This window comes from Pelophylax lessonae, assembly GCF_965119305.1.
Source record: "Pelophylax lessonae genome assembly, chromosome: 1".
NCBI classification, from domain to species: domain Eukaryota; kingdom Metazoa; phylum Chordata; class Amphibia; order Anura; family Ranidae; genus Pelophylax; species Pelophylax lessonae.
In genome coordinates this window covers 196,946,916-196,971,755 of record NC_138768.1, presented here as the reverse complement: position 1 = coordinate 196,971,755, position 24,840 = coordinate 196,946,916, and the positions used below count along the sequence as shown (strand labels likewise).

The 24,840-nt window shown below is 47.3% G+C and overlaps 1 protein-coding gene across 1 annotated transcript in view; it reads left to right on the top strand.

The window, feature by feature from the left end:
• PPIC (peptidylprolyl isomerase C) overlaps positions 1 to 24,054 on the top strand; it is a 65,052-nt gene extending 40,998 nt beyond the window's left edge. The window contains exons 3-5 of the mRNA XM_082253334.1: positions 7,370 to 7,463; positions 14,518 to 14,702; positions 23,856 to 24,054. Of these exons, the coding sequence (XP_082109460.1) occupies positions 7,370 to 7,463; positions 14,518 to 14,702; positions 23,856 to 23,990 (414 nt within the window). The 3' untranslated portion in view covers positions 23,991 to 24,054. The remainder of the gene's footprint in view (positions 1 to 7,369; positions 7,464 to 14,517; positions 14,703 to 23,855) is intronic.
• The last annotated feature ends 786 nt before the right edge of the window (positions 24,055 to 24,840 follow it).

The window sequence follows — 24,840 nt, the reverse complement described above, 5'->3', positions numbered from 1 at the left end:
AGCGTTCAGCTTTCCATCTCCCAAACACTTGAGAGGAAGAGGAAGTACCCCCCTACCCACCCGCGATCCCTGGCCCTGAATGCCAGCATTTCAAAATTATTGGCCTTTGAAATGCTGTCATTCCGTCTGGTGGAGACGCACAGTTTTAAAAACCTTATGTCGGTGGCTGTCCCACAGTACGTCGTGCCCAGCCGCCACTACTTTTCCAGGCAAGCCATCCCTTCCCTGCACAACCAAGTGGGGGAAAATATCAGGTGTGCACTGCGCAACGCCATCTGTGCCAAGGTCCACCTAACTACGGATACGTGGACCAGTAAGCACGGTCAGGGGCGTTATATCTCCCTAACGGCACACTGGGTAAATGCAGTGGCGGATGGGCCTGAGGCGGATAGCAATTTGGCGCATGTCCTTCCACCACCGAGGATTGCAGGGCGCTTCAGTTTGCCTCCTGTTCGTAACTCCTCCTACTCCGCTTCCTCATCCTCTACCGCCTCCTCATCCGGACAGCGTAACACCTTCACCACCAACTTCAGCACGGCCAGGGGTAAACGACAGCAGGCAGTTTTACAACTTGCCTGTTTGGGGGACAAACCACACACCGCGCAGGAGTTGTGGAGGAGCATGGAACAGCAGACAAATGAGTGGTTGCTGCCAGCGAGCCTCAAGCCCGGCCTGGTGGTGTGTGATAACGGGCGAAATCTCATAGCAGCTCTGGGCCTAGCCGGTTTGACGCACATCCCTTGCCTGGCGCATGTGCTGAATTTGGTGGTGCAGAGGTTCCTTAAAAACTACCCCGATATGTCAGAGCTGCTGCAGAAAGTGCGGGCCGTTTGTGCGCACTTTCGGCGTTCTCACCCTGCTGCTGCTCGCCTGGCAGCGCTGCAGCGTAACTTCGGCCTTCCCGCTCACCGCCTCATATGTGACGTGCCCACAAGGTGGAACTCCACCTTGCACATGCTGGAAAGACTGTGCGAGCAGCAGCAGGCCATAGTGGAGTTTCAGCTGCAGCACGCACGCGTGAGTCGCTCTGCGGAACAGCACCACTTCACCACCAATAACTGGGCCTCCATGCGAGACCTGTGTGCCTTGTTGCGCTGTTTTGAGTACTCCACCAACATGGCCAGTGGCAATGACGCCGTTCTCAGCTTAACTATCCCACTTCTATGCCTCCTTGAAAAAACAATTCGGGCGATGATGGAAGAGGATGTGGCACAGGATGAGGAGGAGGAGGAGGATGAAGAGGTAACATTTCCAAGGCTTTCAGGGCAGTCATTCGCAAGGGGCTCCGAGGGTGGGTTCCTGCACACGCAAACGCCAGGGACGCAATTGTCCAGCAGGGGCACAGTTCTGGAGGATGAGGAGGATGAGGAGGAGGAGGAGCTGGAGGAGGAGATGGAACCATGTTCACAGCAGGGTGGCACCCAGGCCAGCTCATGGCCATCACTGGTGCGTGGCTGGGGGGATACAGAGGACACGGACGATACACCTCCCACAGAGGACAGCCTTTCGTCGCCTCTGGGCAGCCTGGCACACATGAGCGATTACATGCTGCAGTGTCTCCACAACGACCGCCGAGTTGCCCACATTCTAACTTGTGCTGATTACTGGGTGGCCACGCTGCTGGATCCCCGTTACAAGGACAACGTACCGTCCTTAATTCACTCACTGGAGCGCGATCGCAAGATGCGCGAGTACAAGCGCACGCTGGTAGACGCCATGCTGCTGGCATTCCCATCTGACAGCGGGGCCACAGTGGAAGCACAAGGCAGAGGAGGAGGAGGAGGAGGTCGCCAACGCAACCAGGGCACCGCCAGCACCTCAGAAGGCAGGGTTAGCATGGCCGAAATGTGGAAAAGCTTTGTCAGCACGCCACAACAAACAGCAGCACCAGCAGCTCAGATGGAACGTCTTAGCAGGAGGCAGCATTTTACCAACATGGTGGAGCAGTATGTGTGCACACGCCTACATGTAGTGAATGACGGGTCTGCCCCCTTCAACTTCTGGGTCTCCAAATTGGGCACATGGCCTGAGCTTGCCCTTTACGCCTTGGAGGTGCTGGCGTGCCCTGCAGCCAGTGTATTATCTGAACGGGTATTTAGCACGGCTGGGGGCGTTATAACAGACAAGCGCAGCCGCCTGTCCAGAGACAATGTGGACAAGCTCACGTTCATTAAAATGAACCAGGCATGGATCCCACGGGACTTTTCCGTACCTTATGCAGAATAGCAATGGATACCGACCTTACCCACCCATTGTTCCATTTTTGCTCTTTCTCACTCTTTTGGGGTGTACCCTCATTTAAAATTTTTGAAAAGAAGCAGTGTTGGCTACCTCGTCCTCCTCCTCAGGGCCAGATTAATGTAGGGGCTATTGGAGCTGCAGCTCCAGGCCCCTACCTTTTATATAGGCCCCGGGTTGGCCATATTCACTGTTACCGCTCTTCTGTCACTTGTAAACACAGAAGTCTGGCTTCTATGCTCGCTTCCCCAGGCAGCACCCTCAGAACCTCCCCACACAGCGTGAAGGCCGGACAAGGAGGGACAGTTGGCGATGCATGGATGTGTTTATGGGCTTCAGAGACAGCATCCCATGTTGAATTAGGCATGCATGGCTGCACCCTTCCTCCTCTGGGTGCATGGCAAGGCACGGCCCTTAAGGCCCTTCAAAATCCTCAGCACCAAGCCCATGATGCTGTTAATCCGGCCCTGGTCCTCCTCCACCGCCGCTTCCACCTACACCGCCCATAGGTGTGCGCAGCCTATTGCATTAAGGTGTGCACCCCAAAGTTGAAATACACATGCATGTGTTTGCCAGCAGGGAGAGTAATGTATCGGGGCCATGTACCTGTAGGCAAGGAGAAATAGAGCAGAGCAGGTCCCAGGGAGATCTTTCCCATCTCCTCACTGGCAATGCTATGTGCCCTAGGTGATTAGGGTGTGCCCAGGCACACCCAGCACACCCTGTGCGCACGCCTATGTCACCGCCACATCCACCACCACCTCAACCTCCCTCCTACTCCATATGGGCCTCGTCCTTCAGAGATGAAGAAGAACATTGTTTTATTTTTCTGTTTTTTTTTTGTTGTTTTAAGTTATTTCCCTATCCACATTTGTTTGCAGAGCACTTGCCATGCTCTTAATTACGTTTTGCTGCCATTTGCAGCACTCTAGCCCTTTCCTTTGGTGTTTTAGAGCCATTTTAGTGCCTTAAAGTTCGGGTCCCCATTGACTTCAATGGGGTTCGGTGTCCGGGAAAAGTTCGGTAAAAGTCCGGGACACGGACCCGGACTTTTTTTTAAAGTTCGGCCGAACCCGTCGAACACGGACATCTAGGTGTTCGCTCAACCCTATTCAGGACGGAAGTTTATAGGTAAATTCTTCTAACTGCTTGGAAACGTGTCTAAACGGGGCGAGAGAGAGAGAGAGCGGGAATATTGTATGCATTTGGGATCAGTAAAAACGTATCTGCACAGACGTTTCTAAACAAAAACGCTGATGAACGCTGGTAAACGCGGCATGTAAAAGTGGTCAAACTAATGTTTTTTTTACTTGGTTTACTAGCTGTCAACTTACAGCGTCCAGAAGAGGTTTTCAAACGTCCCGTGTACATGAGGCCTTACTTGGAGCCGCACTGAAAGTTTGGACAGGTCACAATTTTACACTGCAGTATAAACACCTTATGTTATCTTTTACACAGCTTTCCTTTTAGCGTGATGACTTTGTGCCAGTACATAGTCCATTTTAAAATTGAACTACACTTCATCTGAGCTTCACAAACCAAAAAGGCAATTTATTCATTGGTAATTTATTCATTGGTAATATTCAGAGCAAACGCCCCCATCCATCCATTTCTCCATGCTTTATTTTGTTGAGAAATCACTTTAAAGCGGAGTTCCGGCCTATTTTGCAACTTTAGTTATTCCTGGAGTGCTCGCAATGCTGATCAACAGTTGGGCATTTTCAATTTTTTTCGGGGGTCCCTTACCTTTTTTTCAGGGCATTTTTTATTGTACTTCCTCCTTCTCCCCCCTCTGTGGCCACGGCCACCGACATCACTTCCGCCTTTGCATTGCATCCTGGGAGCTGTTTGTTATCACTCCCAGGAGGCTGGAAACAGGAAGAACTCCCAGAACACTCCCTGGAATCAGGAAGAAAGACACAGCAGATTTCACTGCGGCTTCAGATGCCCACGTCTAAGATGGCCGTGCTCAGACAGCGTTTTTAAAAGTAAGATTTTGACTAAAATCCAATACTGTATACCTTGTAAGTATGAGAATAGCGGTTCTGTAAAGGGCGATGGATTAGTATTATAGGGGTATTTTTAGTTAAAAAAGATATTTGAGGCCGGAACTCCGCTTTAAGGCCTCTTGCACATGATACTCCTTTTTTTTTTTCTACTTTTTCAGAGTTTTTTTTTCTATCTATTTATGCGAATTCGCGTATATATGCATACGTACATTCACGTATATGCGTTGGTGCTTTTTCGCGCAAAGGCGCGAAAACTTATTCTCGCGTTCTTGTTCTGCACAATATGTAAATTACTGACAAAAAAAGCTGATTTTTTTTTTTTTTTACTGAGGAATGTACAGTGCTTGTTTACGCGCCTGTGTGCATAGGCACATTACAATTAATGGGCTCTATTTTAGCTCAGAAAGAAAAAAAAAAAAAGCTGTACTTTTTCAGGCTGCAGTGTGCAACAGGCCTAAAAAACACCCTCTAGCATTTTCTGGCCTTTGCCAACTTGAGTAAGGGCAGATGATTCTTGTGCAATTTACTTCTTAGAATCTACCTTCCCTTAGCTCAGGCATGCAAGCAGAAGAGGGTGTGCTTAGCTGAGGAAAAACCCTCCTTCTTTCCTCCCCTCCTGAAGACTCCAGCAAATATATACTTTTCTAGGAAATGACTAATGCTACTAGGATTGCAAATCGTTAATGAGTGAAGTTCCGCCTAAAATAGGATTGCCTATAAAATTGACGCAACCAATGTTGGTAGTATACAACAGTCACAAATTAAATTGTATATAAACCTAGAGAAGCCAGATACAGGAAAACTAAAATCTCAAAGTGCAGTGAGACAGATTCTGTAAAAACGTTCATAGATAAGATTAAGGCTCCATGTACACGGGACGCTGGAAATGGTCGTTTAGGAGCAGTTGGGCGTTTTTTTCAGAAGCCCCTGAACCCATCTACATTTTATCTTATCTGTCCATGTACACCAGGTCGTTTACAGTCATTTGCAGGCAGTTGCGTTCAGGGACTTTTTTTTAGAACGCAATTATTTGCGTTCGAACGTGTGTTTCCCGGCGTTTCAAACACACAAACGCGTCTGAACGTGTCTGCACGCAATGACCCGCGTTTAGCGTTCGCGTTTTTCCATTTTAAAGGGGGAATAATTTTTTTGACCTCTAGGAACGGTTCTAAACCTAAACGCCGCTAAACGCGGGTACAAACGCGACCGAACGGACGTTTCAAACGTCCTAAAAATTCCAGCATTCAAAGGGACTTTTAACAACGTCCCGTGTACATGGAGCCTAAGGCCCTGTTCACACCTGATTGTTTTTCAGCTCACAAAATGCTCATCTCTGAAGTCTCAAAACGCCCAAGCAGATTCCTATTTATTTCAATGGCCCCTGTTCACATATGAGCGTTTTGTCGCCTGAAGCCCAAAAAAGTACATGAGCTTTTTTTTTGGCAGATTACAAGCGTTTTTGTTAGATGTCAATGCCTGCCTCCAAACACCTGCAAAAAAACACCTGAAAAAAGCCCATAAAACGCCTGAAAACAAGGTGTGAATGGAGCCTAAACTTGTGTTATTGCAGTGCCTATACATTACTTTTCCTTCCGGAGCATTTTACCCGCTGTAGTTCAGCATCAGTCAGAAGGTGCAGAGAGGAAACAAATGTGCCCTTCGTATGACTCACTGTCACTAGTCCTGAATAACATGTCAGCACACCTCTAAGGCCTCTTGCACACTGCAGCTTAAAAACCTCAGTACAGCTTTTTTTTTTTTTTCTGAGCTAAAATACATCCCATTCATTGTAAAGTGCCTATGCACACAGACGTGTAATCAGGCGCCGTGCATTCTTCAGTAAGAACAAAATAGAAAAATCTGCATCTTTGGACAGTAATTTATGGCTATTGCGCACAAATACGCGCAATTGCGAACAAATGAACTCACACGAACATACTGCTGATCAGAAAAATGCTAATTTGAATATTTTACAAAAACGCAAAAATACATTTGCACCGCAAATTTGTTTGAACGCATATGCACGAAAATGCGCGCATTTCAATAAGACAAATACGCCTGTTACGGCTGAAAAAGGAGATGCTCAAACAGGAGTATCGTGTGTAAGAGGCCTTAATGAGACCAAGTTTATTTTTCTAGCCAGTTATTATGAAAACTGAACTGGGCCTGTCCAAAGTAGGTCAGTGTACATAGTTGTGTCTGTGTGGGGAGATGTTACAATGGAAATGGCTGCAGAATATTTGGTGAGAGATAGTGGGTGTGATTAATGTCTTCCTGTGGAGGTAAGTACGCAGGCTTGGATAATGGAGAGAGCAGCTGGACGATGTGACATGCACAATGTCTCCTCTGTTTTCTGTAGAAGTAAATGGAGCGTCATAGCTGAGCTGGGCTTACTCAGTGTAAGACGTAACTGAGGAAAAACTCTGAGAAGCTTAACTGTGTTATTGGCTGAGTAGGTGGAAAGTGAACGGTGTGTAAATTAATGGCAGGACATTTCACCTGAACTAATATTCCTTTCATTATGGCTCTTCATTTCCTAATTACGCCCCTTTCACACATACGCGTCCAGATGAGGTTTTCAAACGTCCAGTGTACATGAGGCCTTACTTGGCGCGGCATTGAAACTTGAGTGAGTTTCCATAGGAATGCATTGATGTCCATTTTTCATCTGTCAACGGATGGATGAAAAACGGACAACCGGGCCGTATGTGTGAATGGGGCCTTAGGCTTCTTCCACACAGGCACCTGGGCCCATGAAACATATATTCTGGAGTATTTCCCCCACACAGAAAGCCCAGGTGCTGCACACAGATGCCCATAGGCATGATGGCTATACCCCAGTACAGCCTTTCATGTCTGTAGGGCGGCTGTACGCAGCATCTGCTCTTTCCAGGTGAGGGAAATATGTTGGAATTTATGTTGCCCCTTCCCAGGTGCTTGTGTATAAGAGGCCTTAGCCGACTAATAATGCTAAAAAAGAAAGACGTTCTGCAAACTCATTCTATGAATGTAAGAAGATACATTTTCGGGAATGGTAGCAAACAGTGTGTTATTCCAGCAATGCATTCTAATATCTCTGCTCCTATAGCAGTTTCCTAACATTTGTTTCCTTCTCATTTCAGAAAGGTTATGGCTACAAAGGCAGCGCGTTTCACCGAGTTATCAAAGATTTCATGATCCAAGGAGGGGATTTCTCAACTGGAGATGGGACAGGAGGTACATTTATAAGGCTTTAAAAGAGAAAAATATCTATTTAATTTATTTAGTTTATTCTGTGGTTAAAAAAAAAAAAAACAAACATGAAAAAGCTAGAAATGCTGTTAGAGTGAAATATATGTCCCAGAATCCTTTGGTGAAATCAATATTCTGCATATTAGTATTCACTTTTAATTAAAGGGTAAGTTCACTTTTGCATAAAAAAAAAAAAAAAGCAAATACACGTTTTTACAAGTAAAAAAAAAAAAAAATGCAGTTATTATTTTTCTCACCAGCCTGCAGAGCATTGCTCACAGGGCCGGTGCAAGGACTTTTGTCAACATAGGTGAAGATGCATTTTGATGCCCCCCCCCCCCCCCATCCATCCCATCCCCATCATCCTCTTGCTACTACCTGTCTAAAACCGAGCTGGTACCTCTGTCATATTGCTCCCATAATGTGATGGGGTGCAACGTGAAGGACGTCACACACCATTGAAAAAGGAAACGGTGCTGAAATTCCAAAACGGCAGTGTGTAATGAGGGGGTGGGGTATGCATTCCTTACTTTTCCTCAATGGCTACAGGCAGCTGGTAGGTAGGGCCAACTAAAACGTCCAAAAGCTGGGTTCCCCCAATAGAAACTCTCACAACCCCACCCCCCTCCCCAGTAACTCCCACTTTGATTACACCTCCCCAGATTTCCCCACCCTAAATATATCCCCATATAGCACCCTCACCCTGATTACACCCCCAGATACCCCCACCCTAATCACACCTCCCCAGATACCCCTACCCCAAATACACCCCCCTATTCCCCCCACTCTGCTCAGACCCCTAGATAACCCCCCCTCACCCTAATCACATCTCCCCAGTTACCCCTACCCCAATTACATCCCCAGATTCCACCCAATCTGCTCAAACCCCTAGATAACCCCCAACCCTAATCACACCTCCCCAGATACCCCCACTCTGATCAGACCCCTAGATAGCCCCCCCCCCCCCAACACACCTCCCCAGATACCCCTACCCCAATTACATCCCCAGATTCCACCCACTCTGCTCACACCCCTAGATAACCCCCACCCTTATCACACCCCTAAATAGCCCCCCCAATCACGCCTCCCAGGAACCCCTACCCTGATTACACCCCCAGATACCGCCACTCTGCTCACACCCCTAGATAACCCCTCAAACCCTGATTACACACCCCCCAGATACCCCCACTCTGATCACACCCCTAGATAACCCCCCCCCCGATTACACCTCCCCTCCCCAGATACCCCCGACCCTGATTACACCCCCAGATACCTCCCACTCTGCTCACACCCCTAGATAACCCCCCATCCCCCAATGTCAGGCTCCTGCAGACACTTTGTACAGTTCTCTGCTTGTACCTCTGAACGGGCAGACAGCAGCTGATCAGCGTGTTCATAGTTCATTGAGAACTACAAGTCCATCTGCCATGGTGGAAGATGGGACTTGTAGTTTATTCATTCACAGATCTCTGTGAATGGATGATGCAGCTGTGCGGGCGGAACCCCCCGTCTGCTGTCATGAAGGGGACGATGATGACTGGCAAATATCAATTGGCAGCATGTTCCTACGGCCCCTTTCACACTCGTGAACTTGTCCTGCGACTTGGGACTGCAAAGTCGCATGACAAGTCGTACTCTATGATTTCCAATGAGTACCATTCATATCTGTGGGACTTCAAAGTACTCCCTGCACTATTTGGTCCGACTTTGATGTGTTGAGGTCCATAGGCATTACTTCAAGTCCAGTCAAAATCGCAGCAAAACCACGTGACTTTTAGGTCGCATAAGTGTGAAAGGGGCCTAAAGGTGAACTTAGACTTTAAGCTGGACATACTCTGCATTACTACAGCTTAACTAGGTGGTGGCTCAAGAGGTGGGGAAATGCATCTTGCATCTATTGGAGGCTGATGAGACAGGTATTTTGCCTCCTAACAGAGTCCAAGTTAGGAACGGTTTTAATAATTTACACTTTAACAAACCCTGCTTGCAATGAGAGAACAGCTAATATGTAGTAAATGATCTAGCACCTTAAGAAATGTTTCTCTCCTCATCTTCCAGGACAGCTGCTTGAGATATTATTGGCCCCACCCTCTACAGGAAACACAAACTAGAAAGAGTTTAAAAGGCCCCTCCCCTCTCCTCCCTTGTATCTCTGTTGCGTTTGGTTTCCAGAGCCTCCAAAGGTACACACCGCAATGTTTGTTTTGCTACTTTGGTTTTGGTGGCTGTGGTTACCAGACCCCATTTTAGTTTCTCAGACCGAGTGTGCCTGGGTTCTGTCTACTTTATGCCAGTATGGGTCCCCTGCTTCACATGCTGTACTTGACCTTATGTTGGGGAGGGCATTGGTCGGTTCAGGCCTCAGGAGTCTGTCACTTTATGGTGCAGCTGAAGAGCATGTCCTGGGAGTCCTAAGATGGTGGGGGGGCATCACTTCCAGGACATGTGGTCGTCCTGTGTTCATCCTGTTGCTTTGGGTATACCAAGAAGGCGTCGGATGACGCACTTCCGGTGGCGCTGTAAGATGGTGCCAGAACCGGAAGTGATGTGATGCACTTCCAGTCGTGGAATTCATATTCTTGGAAGCCTGAGCAGACTGTGCACTGGGCAACCACTGCTATTGGACCAGGACAGGCTGCGACTGTGGTTTTGCTACTGGTTCTCTCAGGTCTCGTTGGCGTTAGTCATGCAGGTAGCAGCTACATGGATGGCGATAACACCCCTGGAAATTAAGACGTGCCCACTCAAGCAGGTTCAGTGATCACATCCATTAACCAGAGTACAGGAAGTGCTGCCAACTTTGCCATTGAATTCCATACTCTGGCAGCCGATGTTGGTGTGAACAATGAGCCTCTCATGGTCTCTCTGATAACTTTAAAGATGAGATAGAAGCGCGAGATATACCTAGGAAACTTGAGGAGTTGATCTTGTTTGCTATTCTCATTGATCCCATGATACCAGGCTCCAAGGGAGACCTTTTAGGGAGCGCTTGCGGATGCCTCCCTCACCTCCCATGCCTTCTGGTGAAGTAAAGCCCATGCAGCTGGGTTTCACACATCTCTCTCCTGGGCCTTTAGGAGGAGAGAGAAATTGCGCCTTTACTGTGGCCAGGCAGGTCACTTATTGAAGTCTTGTCCTCCCAGTTCGGAAAACACTCGCACTTGAGGTCCTGTAGGGGACAGACCTTAGGTGGCGTCTTTGTGTCCCCAGCTATCCTGAAGGATAAGCCTCTAGTTCTGGTTACCCTTTACTGATCCAAGTTTTCCATCACTACCCAGGCACTAATAGATTCTGGGGCTGCAGGCTTGTTCATAGATCGCGCCTCCGTGTCAAAGCACTCGTTACTGCTGCAGCCTTGTGCTTCTCCACTGGCCATTGAGGCTATTGATGGGAGACCTCTACAGCCTGCCCATGTGACCCATGAAACCGCTCCTTGACCAAGGCTGTAGGGGCTCTTGATAACGAGATAATCTAATTCCAAGTCATTTCATCACCTCATTACCCGGTTGTCATTGGTTATCCTTGGTCACAGAGGCACAAGCCCTCTTTTGGTTGGCATAGTGCCGAGGTTCTGTCATGGTCACCAGAATACACAAATACTTGTTTTCAGAAACAGATTAAGGTCATGTGCTTGTCTTTTCATTGCCAGAAGAGTACTGTGAATTCAGTGATGTTTTTGACAAAGGTCAGGCCAGTATTTTGCTGCCACACTGGCCTTAGGATTGCACAATTGACCTTTAACCTGGTGCCATTCCTCCTTTCTGGTGGGGTCTACCCTCTGCCTGTATTGGAGGATAAGGCTATGGAGGAGTATGTTGCAGATTCACTACCTTTGGGGTTCATCCGCAAATCCTCTTCTCCTGCCAGTGCTGGCTTTTTCTTTGTGAAAAAGAAGGGAGTTGTGAACTGAGACCCTGTATCAATTATAAGGGTCTTAATCGCACTACTGTAAAAAATGCTTATCTAATCATTGATTACAGATTTATTTGACCGCCTCAAGGGAGCAACGGTCTTCACTAAGCTCGATTTGAGAGGATTAAAGAGAGCCACAAATGGAAAACTGCATTTAATACTAGGACCAGACACTAAGAATACCTTATAATGCCCTTTGGTCTCTGCAACGCTCCTGCAGTTTATAAACTATGTCCCTTAAGATATCCCGCAGCAGTGTGTGGTGGTTTACCTCAATGATATTCTCATATTTTTGAAATCTCTAGAGAACTACCACACAGACGTTTCCCTTGTTCTACAGAGGTTGAGCGAGGACAACTTCCAAGTTGGAAAAGTGCAAGTTCCATCGTGAACCGGTTACATTTTTGGGTTATGTCATTTCTGTTTCCGGGTTTTCGATGGACCCAGGGGAATCTCACATTTTTTTTAGTTTATTGTACACGACAAAGTTCGACACTGAATAATGATAGCAGTTTTGTGGTTTGAAAGTAAGTTAGAGGAATATCTTCGGGAATTTCGTTCTACTTGGGTACTCCAGAGAGGTACAGACTCCATGCTGACCACCAACGCCTACCTGCGCCCTCCTACCAAATTGGGGAGAGGGTCTGGTTGTCTTCCTCCGACTCAAGTGTTCCCTCACTAAAACTGGCTCCTCAGTATATTGGGCCTTTTCTCATACTTTGTACGCTCAACCCAGTGGCCTACGCATTAGATCTTTCTTCCAACATGCGAATTTCTAACGTATTCCATGTTTCCTTATTAAAACTTTTGGTGTGCAACCCCTATACTATCTTGGAACTATACCCTTGCACGGTTCATGTTGACAACCATGAGGAATAGGAGATGCAATCTATCATTGACTCCCGTAGGTTTCATGGACACATACTATTAATATCTAGCTCTTCCGGAGGGGTTACAGTCCAGAGGAACGCTCATGGGTTTCATCTTCGGCCATACATGCCCCTGCCCTCCTCTGTGCTTTCCATAGACTCTTTCTTTCCCTCAAGCCTGCCCCCCCCCCCATGAGGGGGAGGGGTCATTGTGGAGGGGGTACTGTCAGGGCTGGCTTCTGTTACTTACGGGCAGGTCTTTTCTTTCAGTGCTCAGAGCTGCTCAACTGTCGGTTAATTACCAATAACCTGTGTATGGCCTGGCTGACTTCCCTTCCAATACCTGTTCCTGCTTTGGCTCCTTACTACGCTGATTTCTGGCTTCCTGACCCCAGCTCGTCTGATTACCCGCTCTGACATCCAAACCCTGACTTCAGTTTTTGACTACGTTGCTGTACTGTTATTTCTTTTAAGGTGTGATTTTAACTGCATTTTCTGTCTCTGCCTGGTTTATGGTTCCTGACAGCAACACAAAACATCATATATATTAGGCTCCTGGTAAATTGGTGCCAGAAGAAAAAACACCCCTCTGCCTTTACCTCCACTCCCCTGCCACTCTGATCCCCACTGCCGACTCCCCGCAAAGTGACCAGCCATTGACATGCCACAAACCCTCCATCCTGCCCTAGGCATCCTCCAGTGCCTATACTTTACTGCCACTTCTACATGGTGACTAGTCATTGTGGACAGTTGCGTATTGTGATGGGCCCCAGCGAGTGGCCATTCTGCTCCCAAGCACTGCATTGTGGGGAGACAGGTGACATTTCATATGTTCTTTTGTACCCCAAGGTACTGAGATTTATTTTTATTTTTTTTTACAGAGCAACAGTAGTGGTGAGGCATCAAAGCTGCTTAGGACAGGCAAGAGTGGCTTTGGGGATTTTTTTAAATTTCTCATAGGTTTGCTGTAAAGGAGTTAACTGCAGCAATGTGGCTCTGCTGTGCGAATCGACATAGACCTACGTTGGTTGAGTGCAAGCAGCTACGGGGCGAGGTAAGCCAATGCACGGGTCAGGCGGCTCCGATTGCCGCCTGACACCCGCGAACGCTCCCCGCTGAGAGAGAAGAACGGTTGGCTGTTGTAAACACAGCTGACCATTCTTCTCCCTGGAATGATCACAGAGCCCCTGTGATCCTTCTATATAGGATCACAGGTCTCTATGACCATGTCACAAGCCACGCCCCCCCCCCCCCCCACAATTAGAATCACTCCCCTAGGCTCACATTTAACCCATTGATCACCCACAATATTAACCCCTTCCCTGCCAGTGTCATTATTACAGTAACAGTAGCATATTTTTAGCACTGATTACTGTAGTAATGTCACTGGTCCCCCAAAAATGTCAGGGGTCCGATCTGTCCGCCGCAATGTCGCAGTCCCGCTAAACATCGCAGGTCGCTGCCATTACTAGAAAAAAAAAAAAAAAAACAATAAAAAAGACAATCTTTCCCGTAGTTAGTAGACGCGATAACTTTTGCGCAAACCAATCAAAATACGCTTATTGCGTTTTTTTTTTTTTTTTACCAAAAATATGTAGCAGAAAAAAAATTGGCCTAAAATGTTAAAAAATTTTGATTTTTACATTTTTTTTTTTTGAGAATGTCATATAGCAGAATGTGAAAAATATTTTTTTTTTTTTCAAAGTTGTCGCTCTTTTTTTGTTTATAGCGCAAAAAAAAAAAAACGCACAAGTGATCAAATACCACCAAAAGAAAGCTCTATTTGCGGAAAAAGGACATCAATTTTATTTAGGTACAGCATCGCACGACCGCGCAATTGTCCGTTAAAGTAACGCAGTGCCAAATCACAAAATAGGGCCTGGTCATTAAGGGGGAAAATCTTCAGATCCAGAAGTGGTTAAAGGAAACCTTTCCATAAGGAACATGGAGGCTGCCATTTCTTCCTGCAAATACAAATTGCCTAGCTTTAATACCGAACAACGATACAAATCCTTGCACATGCAGATGGCAAACAAAAGCAAGGCCATAAAAGTTTGTTTGCTCAGAGTTTTACTTTGGGAAAGCTGTAATGTAGCTATGTCATATGAGCGATATCTCAATATACATATTTCTATTGTTACAGCATGCAGGCATTTTGTTTACACTGTCTGAAAATAAAATGTGCCCCTTCAAATAAGATACATACAGTATTTTGTACAGTGATAAGATGGCAAATTAAATATTACATTTTATTTTAGGTTGGAGTATCTATGGGAATACTTTTCCAGATGAGAACTTTAAGCTGAATCACTATGGCATTGGCTGGGTGAGCATGGCTAATGCAGGACCAGATACTAATGGGTCACAGTTCTTTATCTCCACAACAAGACCTTTATGGCTCAACGGGAAACATGTTGTGTTTGGCAAAGTTCTGAATGGCATGGTAAGCAATAACTGTATTCTTTTATTGCATATAAATAACTGTTCAATGGCTTCAGCGTTTACATTTTTTATTTTTCTGCACACAGCTTTTGTAAATCTAAACACAGCAAAAAAAAATAAAACCTGAAAAAGGGTGTTTTATCCCTTCCATATTGTAGCCCAAAAATGTTTTTCTCTTACGTCCTCCGGCAGTCGCCGCCTCTTCATATTCGTCACATATGGGTATTAGACTTTGCTCCGAAGGAGTAGCTAGGCAACAGAATATGTTAACATTAAAGCTTTTAACATATCCCACCCTCAAGGGGTGGTCCCCTCAGTCAATACCCTCCTACTTCCTGCAACCATATCTCAGTTTTAATGTCTAGCTTGTCAGGAGTGGCTGGTTCTCTCTGTGCTGGGGCTTTGTGCCCCAGACTCTTTCTTCTTTTTTGATTTTTTGTTTGAGTTTTCTTTCTACCTTTACTTAGCTGTTCTTTTTGTCAGCATTAGTTAGTTCTTCGGATGAAGAGGATCATGCGGGCTGGGTCTCGGGCTGATCCCCCTGGTCGCAGGTCGTGGGTCAGTGGCTTCCCAGCCTGCCATCGAGCGTTCAGCCAGGTAACGCTCCTGGCACAGTGAACGACCCATCCCTGTTCGGTGCAGGGATGATTGGTGAGGTGGCTACCTCACTGGACGCTGTGCGGTTTCTTAACCCCCATTCTGTGCGTCTTGTATGCGACTCTCCCTGCCTCATGTGCAGCGGCTTGTTCGCCTGTGCGGGTCCCCCACGCTATTGTGAGGTAAGTGTATCTATGTGGGGACCTGTCTGTCTGGGGGGGTGTCAGTCTGGGACTGTGTAACCTGCCTCTATTCACACTGTTTGTCTCCCTATCTCTCGGCTGCATGCTGTGGGCTGCAAGGGGGGGGGGGGAGCTGTGTGACACTGTGTGTGTCAGCCTTGTCAGTGTGAGAAGCTGTGTGCTGTGGGGCATGTTTTGTGGCATGTTTGGGCATTATACAGCGATCGCTGCGGCGATCTGACATGTTTTTTTATATACAGACATGTGTGCATTACTGTACTGTGGAGCGGCGGTTTCGGCGCCAAACGGCGCCATTTTGCCTACACTCGCTCCGGCCGCATGTTCTACATGCATGGCGGCCATTTTCTTGTAGCCTCCCATAGGCTTTCATAGAGCGCCCTGGCAGCATCACTTCCTCTTCTCCAGGAACACCGATCGAGGCAGCAGCAGCGGCGAGGGTCTCCTCAGGTTATGTCCTTCCTATCCATTGCCTGTGTCAGTTTTATTGTCCCTGTGGGGGTCTCATTGTGCTTGTGTGTGGTGCGGTGGGCTGCGCTCGCCGCGCTTGTTAAAGGGGCAGTTAACCCTTTATTATCCGGCATTTGTTATAGGGGCAATGGATTCTCAGGAGGGCAAATTTCCAACCGCCTTGGTGGAAAGCCAGGGGACCGCTGTTTTCCCCCCAGGGGGGGATTTAGCCACTATTGTGGCTGGCCTTGCTGCTCAGGTGCAGATGCTGGTGGCTGCTCAATCTACTAAAAGACCCAGAGTTGCTCTTTCCTCTGATTCTGAGGGTGAAGGTGATGGGGTTGTTATGGCGGGGGCCTCCTTATCGGGGTCCCGCTCCTCCCTGGATCTAGTGGGGTCCGAGGTGGAGGCTGAAGTTGAAGGGGTTGATAATTCTCCCTCTGGCTCGCCTGAAGAGCTTGCAATCATGGATGAATTGATTGCTTCCATAAAACAAACGCTGCGTTTGCAGGATGAAGTGTGTCCCCCCCGCTGCCTTGGCGGCTTATGGGACGCAGAGAAAACGCAGGACGCCGCAGGTTTTTCCCTGCAATGATGATTTTCAGCGCGCTGTTAAGGAACAATGGCGCAATCTACGCAAACCTTTTGCTGTACCAAGTAGGTTCAAGCTGCGTTATCCTTTCTCGCCTTCCACTGATGAAAGGTGGTGTGTGCCACCCCCAGTGAATCACGCAATTGCGGTTTTAAACAAATCCACTGCGATTCCTGCAGAGGATTCCCCTGTGTTCCGTGATGCCACGGATAGGAGATTGGAGTCTCTTGCCCGTCATACTTATTCTGTTACGGGTTCTATGCTTAAGGCTCTGTTTGCCTCTCTCATGGCGGCCCAGGCTGTCGCAAGTTGGACGCAGATGCTTAGGCGCGTCCTAGTGGCCGATTCGGCCTCGCCGGCGACCCTGGATATGGTGGATCAAATCCACCAGGGTGTCATGTATCTGTGTGATGCGGACTTGGACCTAGTCCTGTTGGCTGCACGTGTGCACAGCGTGGCGGTGTTGTCTCGCCGCCTGGTTTGGTTGAAATGTCTTCACGTAAGACCTTAGCCAATCTGCCTTATGATGGGTCTCGCCTTTTTGGGGAGTCCTTGGATATGTTGATTAAGGGGATCACCGGAGGTAAGAGCACTCTCTTGCCCCATTTCCCCAAGGCTAAGGGGGCTTCTGGGAAGAAGCATGCTAATTTTCGGCCCCCTCAGGGGTCCTTTCGTGCCTTTCGGTCGCACTACAAGGGCAAACCGTTCAAAGGTCAAGGCTCTCAGAAGAAGCCCTGGTCTGGAAAACAGAAGTCCGGTCAATCCGGATCCGCAGCCCATAACAGTGCGGCCTGAAGGGGCGCCCTCACCCAGTTTTGGGGTGGGGGGGACGCTTGCTCGGTTTTCTTCAGCCCTGGTTGACCCGCGTGCGGGACAGATGGGTTCAGGAGATCGTTCGATCTGGTTACAAGATCGAGTTTCTCTCTCGGCCGGAGAGCAGATTTTTTCCCTCAAATCTTCAACTGTCTCCAGAGCGTTTACGGGACCTGCACCTGGCGGTGCGGGACCTGAGGGCTCAGGGAGTGGTAGTTCCGGTGCCTCATCGGGACAGGTTTCGGGGGTTTTATTCCAATCTGTTCACCGTGCCCAGAAAGGAGGGCAAGGTTCGTCCAATTCTGGACTTGAAGGCTCTGAACCGCTCTGTGCGGGTTCGCAAGTTCCGCATGGAATCCCTGCGGTCGGTGGTGGCTGCCCTGGTTCCGGGGGAATTCATGGCCTCCATCGATTTGAAGGATGCGTATCTTCACATCCCCATTTTCGAGGGTCACCAGAGGTTCCTTCGATTTGCCATTGCGGAGGATCACTACCAGTTCGTGGCGTTGCCTTTTGGTCTCGCCTCGGCTCCGTGGGTCTTCACCAAGGTGCTTGCACCGGTTCTGGCATTGAGGGCCCAGGGCATTTCTGTCCTGGGGTATCTGGACGACATTCTGGTTCGGTCTGCGACCAGCCAGGGTCTGGAGAAGGACCTGTCTGTCACGATGCAAACTCTGCAGGAGTTTGGTTGGACGATAAATTTTCCAAAGTCGACACTGAGTCCGTCGGTTCATCTTCCCTACCTGGGAATGATTCTGGACTCGGTGCAGGCGAAGGTCTTCCTGCCGGAAGACAAACTCAGAACTCTTCAGGAGGAAGTCAGGTCCCTCAGGGACGTTCCGCACTCGTCTCTGCGGACGTGCATGAGATGTCTGGGATTGATGGTCTCAGCCTTCGAGGCGATTCCCTTCGCCCAGTTTCACACGCAGGGTCTCCAAGCGGAGATCCTGTCCATGTGGGACGGGCGACCTCAATCTCTGGATCTTCAAATCTCGTTGAGTCATCGCACCAGAAGAGACCTTCTGTGGTGGCTCCAGTCCCCGATGGTGTCCGGGGGCAAGTCGTTTCGTCCTATCTCGTGGACGGTGATCACCACGGATGCCAGCCTGTCGGGCTGGGGTGGTGTTCTGGGCGTTCTGTCAGCCCAGGGAACTTGGTCGGAGGGGGGAGTCTTCCCTTCCGATCAACATTCTGGAATTGCGTGCGATAAATCTCTGTCTTCATCGCTGGACGGACCGGCTGCAGGGCTGCCCGGTTCGGGTGCAGACGGACAATGCCACGGCGGTGGCCTACATCAACCACCAAGGGGGCACCAGGAGTGCCCGAGCGGCTCGAGAAGTGGCCGACATTCTGTCTTGGGCCGAGACTCATGTCCCGGCGATAACGGCGGTTCACATTCTGGGGGTGGAGAACTGGCAGGCGGACTATCTGAGTCGCCAGACCCTGGATCAGGGGGAATGGTCTCTCCACCCGGCTGTCTTCCAGATGTTGTGCGCGAAGTGGGGTCTTCCAGATGTGGACCTGTTCGCGTCTCGTCTCAACAACAAGGTGAGAAGGTTCGTGGCAAGGACACGCGACCCTCGGGCAGACGCGTCGGACGCGTTAGTGGCCCCGTGGCATCAGTACATTCTGATGTACGCGTTTCCACCGATTCAGTTGCTGTCCAGGTTCCTTCGCAGGTTGCACTCGGAACGCAGCACGGTGATTCTTGTGGCACCGGACTGGCCTCGCCGGTCCTGGTACGCAGACCTCGTGAATCTGGCGGTCGACGCCCCGTGGCGTCTGCCTCTTCGAGACGATCTCCTGTCTCAAGGACCGATATACCATCCTGCTTTACAGTCTCTGGCTTTGACGGCCTGGCTATTGGGACCGAGGTCCTGAAGGAGAAGGGTCTCTCCCCAGAGGTCGTTCATACGTTGATCAACGCGAGGAAGTCTTCCTCGGGGAAGGTTTATTACCGTACTTGGAAGGCCTATTTTGCCTGGTGTGAGTCCAGGGGGTTTTCACCCCGCACGTACTCGGTTTCCCGAGTGCTGTCCTTCCTTCAAACGGGTGTCGATCAGCGTTTGGCGCTGGCTACGATAAAGGGTCAGGTGTCTGCGCTGGCCGTTCTGTTTCAACGTCCCGTGGCTTCCAACTCCTTGGTTGGCACTTTTGTTCAGGGTGTGCGGCATCTGGTTCCTCCTAGGAGGGATCCTTTGCCCCCTTGGGACTTGAATCTCGTTCTGTCTGTGTTGCAACGTGCTCCTTTTGAACAGATCAGGGAGATCTCGTTGTCTATGTTGTCCAAAAAGGTCGCCTTTTTGGTGGCGATCACTTCGGCTCGCAGAGTGTCGGAGCTGGCAGCTTTGTCCTGCAAGTCTCCGTATCTGGTTGTTCATTTGGATAAGGTGGTCTTGCGACCTAATCCTTCTTTTCTTCCGAAACGAGTTTCGGAATTCCATCTTAATGAGGATATTGTCTTGCCTTCGCTGTGCGCGAAGCCTAAACATCCAAAGGAGGTGAGATTACATTCTCTGGATGTTGTTCGGGCGATAAGGGTTTACCTTAAATCGACTGAGTCTTTTTGAAAGACGGACTCCTTGTTTGTTCTTCCAGAGGGTCCTCGGAAGGGCATGGCGGCGTCGGCCTCTACCATCGCCAAATGGATCAGGCAGACCATTGAACAGGCCTATGCCTTGCAGGGGAAGGTTCCCCCTGTGCCTGTGAAGGCGCACTCTACTAGATCTCTGAGTACATCTTGGGCCTGTCGTCATGGGGCTTCTGTAGCCCAGGTGTGTAAGGCGGCGACTTGGTCGACCGTGCACACTTTCACAAAATTCTACAAAGTAGATGTTCAGGCATCGGCGGATGCTTCCTTTGGCCGCAAGGTTCTTAGTGCGGCGATTCCCTAGGGTCCCTTGTTGGGGACCTCTGGCTGTTGGGATAAGTTTTTTTTTATCCCCTGGTTATTTGTCTTTTCCTGGGTTGTTGCTCCTGTTGAGCACTTGTTTTTTCCTGTTGCCCAGCTGGTTTCCTTCCTTTGGTAAGGTTCCTTTCTTTGATGCGGAGACTGCGTTGCCTTTTCGGCGCGGATGCGTTTCCCACCCCTCATGTTTGCACTGCTTTGGGACGTCCCCATATGTGACAAATATGAAGAGGCGGCGACTGTCGGAGGACGTAAGAGAAAACGGAATTTTTGTAAAATCTTACCTGTAAAATTCCTTTCTCTGAGTCCTCCGACAGTCGCCGCCCCCGCCCCTCTTTTGGGGTTTGGTTGTATACTCTACTGCTATTCCACTAAAACTGAGATATGGTTGCAGGAAGTAGGAGGGTATTGACTGAGGGGACCACCCCTTGAGGGTGGGATATGTTAAAAGCTTTAATGTTAACATATTCTGTTGCCTAGCTACTCCTTCGGAGCAAAGTCTAATACCCATATGTGACGAATATGAAGAGGCGGCGACTGTCGGAGGACTCAGAGAAAGGAATTTTACAGGTAAGATTTTACAAAAATTCCGTTATTTTTTTGGATACACTTTTAATGTAAAGAGAAGCCTCACTAATCAATAGAGAGACTTAAGAGATCGAAAGGGGGAGGGGATTCTTAAGCCCATACCGAAAGTTGGTTGGTTCAGCAGGAACCAGCTGACTTTCCATACATGCGTGCTGCTGTCTGTTCAACAGAAGCTGGTCCAATGACTGGCTTCTGTCAAAACAGTCTTGCTGGAAAACCAGCATTTGATCAGCGCTTTGAGCCAGCGGCTAAAAGTGTATTCTGGCGGGGTGAGGGTGGAGTCACACCGTCAGCATACAATAGCACAGTGAATGATGTATATATGTAATATGGTTCCTGCGCTATCATGGATTCTTCCTGTTACCCTGATGCTGCACTACAGGAACTGATACTATAAAACAGTTGTAGATACTATTAATTTAAGGGGGGTTGTGGAGCGCTTCGAAGTGTTAAAAATGTGTTAAAGTGCTTGTGTGTGGTTTTCAACTTTAAAAATGGATAAATATTGTTGCAAAAATAAAAGTGTGCTATTTGCTAATTCCAAATATTTACAATATATCGTTGATTCTTATACATATAATTTGCTTGTGTAAATATTGTTCCCAATACAATTATACAAGGTGAAATAGTGCTTCTTATAGGTGCTTTTTAAGAGCCGGTTCACATACAGGCGACCCGACTTCCCAGGGCGACCTGTGAAGTCGCGGTGCACAGCTCGCACCGTGACCTCGGAGCGGCATGCACGGACTTCATATCATTGAAGTCAATGCAGGTCGCTCCAGGTCGCCCCCAAAGTAGTACAGGACCCTTTTTCTAAGTCGGAGTGACTTGTGTCGCTCCTATTAGAACGGGTCCTGTGCTACTCTATGGCAGGCGAACCACGGCGACTTGTCAGGCGACCAAGTCGCCCCAGTGTGAACGGGGTCTAAAGGTGCTCTGTGCGTCTAGTGCTAATCACAATAAAAATAAATATTCAACAAATCTTAAAAACAATGTATCAAATCTGTGCAGATTGGCAAATACACGTATCCTAAATTGTCCAGTCCAAACGGTGCATACAAACAATCTTCAATAAAAAAAGCTGCATCAATTAATTTGATATAAAGGAATAATTATGTATAAAAAAACAGTATCATAATAATGGTGATTAAATGATGTGACTTCTTTTCCTCCACCTTGTGCCGTGATTACAATTCTAGGTGTGCTAAATTCTCACCTCAATTTAGAGGATAATACGCCTGTATTATGTATCTGGATGGGTGGTGGTTCCTTATCCTCCTTTGTTCCAGCGGGGTGTCTATTAGCAGCGGACCTTTCCAGGGGAATCCTATATTCCTTCCCGATCTCGTGTTATCAGTGGGACTCTTTGAATGCCTTCCTTAGGGTACAATCTCCTCGGGTATGTATCTCCTCCTTAGGGCTCATTAAAATGATGGGGCCATCATGGTGCAGTATTATAGACTTTTATTATATAATAATGTAGCGAACTTACATGTAAAAACTCCTTTTTCCAGTATCCAAACTCAAAACAACGCTGTGGGAGCTCTGTCCCGTGTCGCACGTCACTTCCGGGTTCCTCCTACGTGTTACGTCACAGAGTCAGGAACCCCGAAGTAGCGTCGCTTGTATGTGAACGGGGCCTTAGGATACGTGTATTTGCCAATCTGCACAGATTTGATACATTGTTTTTAAGATTTGTTGAATATTTATTTTTATTGTGATTAGCACTAGACGCACAGAGCGCCTTTAAAAAGCACCTATAAGAAGCACTATTTCACCTTGTATAATTGTATTGGGAATAATATTTACACAAGCAAATTATATGTATAACAATCAAAGATATATTGTAAATATTTGGAATTAGCAAATAGCACACTTTTATTTTTGCAACAATATTTATCCATTTTTAAAGTTGAAAACCACACACAAGCACTTTAACACATTTTTAACACTTTGAAGCGCACCACAACCCCCATTAAATTAATAGCACAGTAAATGAGATCCCCGCATCACACATTGTTTTGTTAATGTGGGGATCTGTCAGGTTTTCTTTTTTTTGTTCAACTCGCTGTGAGTTTTATGCTAGCCATACACTAGATGAAAAATCGTTAAAAAATCTGTCATTTGGACAGTTCGTTCGTTTTTTGTCCAATTAATGGGCACAAAATAGAAAATCTGTTTTTGTTTTTTCAGAGCCAAAAAATTGAAGGAATAGTTTGGAAAATTCTGCCAAATAAAAGGTTAATATGTTTCTCGCCCATTCAAAATTGAACTGTTTGCATTGCGCATATGTGACAAAATGGACAAAAAACGGATTCATTTATGTCCATTGAACGATTTATTGATCAAACTTCGGTCATTACATGATGGCACTATCGTTTACTCTCACGACGGAATGTTTATTGGAAAATGAGTTGGAACTATTTTTTGTATAGTGTATGGCTAGCATAATACTAAGGTAATGCTGGCCTTCATCTAAAAGTGCTAGCTCCCTGATTCAACTCATTTCACAAACCTTAAACAAGCATGCAGCAATTGAAGTTCTAGGTCAGTGGTTCACACAATATTGGTGCCATCACCACCATCTGCCGATTAAGAAGTCAGTAATGACAGCCTCCATATTGCCAAGAGTACAGGTTCCTGTTAAGGAGATAAAACAATTTGTGAACAAAAAAATATTGATTCAATTTTCCAATTATGAAGCACCAGTGTTTTCTTACTACATGGCCATAACGCTGCTTAGAAAAACAGTCGTCCTCTGACACGAGTTGTGCTTTACAAATATACTTTCTGCAAAGCCTCAAAAAAGTGCTGGGAGGAGGAGGATACCGGTCACATGACTGAGATAACATGACCGGTATCTCAGGAGTGTTCCATGCAGTGTGATGTAGAGAGGACATCCTGCTGGACACTTTAGGCTCTGCCATGACACCTCTGAAATCTTTCTGGCTTTCAATTAAAAAATCTTTACATATCTGATTTGCTTTCTGTCCACCTTCTCTCTAGGCTGTGGTGCACTCTATAGAGCTCCAACCCACAGATGACAAGGACCGTCCCCTACAGGAGTGTGTTATAGTGAACAGTGGCCAGATCAACATCAAAGAACCATTTGTGGTTGAAGTGGATGACTGGCAAGACTAGAATTACCTTTTTAATACCTTACAAATTTTTTCTTTTTTAAATAAATGTAAATATGTTTATCTGACCATGTGGTGTTTATGTCCTTTATAACCATATGAAAACAGCAGGCACAGTTCAGATGAGCGGTTGCAGTAAAGTAAAAATATTTTTCAAGACAACATAATACTGTGAGGAAGAGAGGAACATATTAAGAGTGAGGAACAAGAATGTTGGAACAGCTAAGAGATTATAAAGGTGCTTTTCCTTGCTTCACTACTTAGTGGGGAAGATTTACTAAAACTGGTGCAGCTGTGAATAGAAACCAATCAGCTTCCAGGTTTAACAAAAAAAAAAAAAAAATCTGGTAATGGCAGCGCTCATATTTTTAACCGATAGGTTGCACTTAGGGCTTATTCACGCAAGAGCAGAGCCATATACATTGGGAGGAGCGGTTTATCTTTTTGTACTAGAGTGCAGCTGCATGCAGGCAGTCATAAGTGAATGGTACATTTATCAGCTGTACGGATTCAACCGCATAGCCAAGTTTGACAGGTACACAGGGATGGGAGCACAGAGTTTGTGCATTCAGGGCCATGCACCTGTCCGTACCAAACTTGGTTGTGCAGGTGAGTCCATGCAGCCACTGCACATCTAGCTGTCATACACCTTACCCCCTCCCCCTTTATTTTTAAAGCTACGCTTCTCCTTGAGTACTTTGTGTAATGCCACCCCTGGCAAAAAAAGTATGGAATCACCACTCTTGGAAATAGTTCATTCAATTGTTTGTGTAGAAAAAAAAAAAATGACAGACATGCCTCAAAATTGTTTTCATTTACCATTCCAACCTTCTGGCTTTAAGAACCACTTAAAA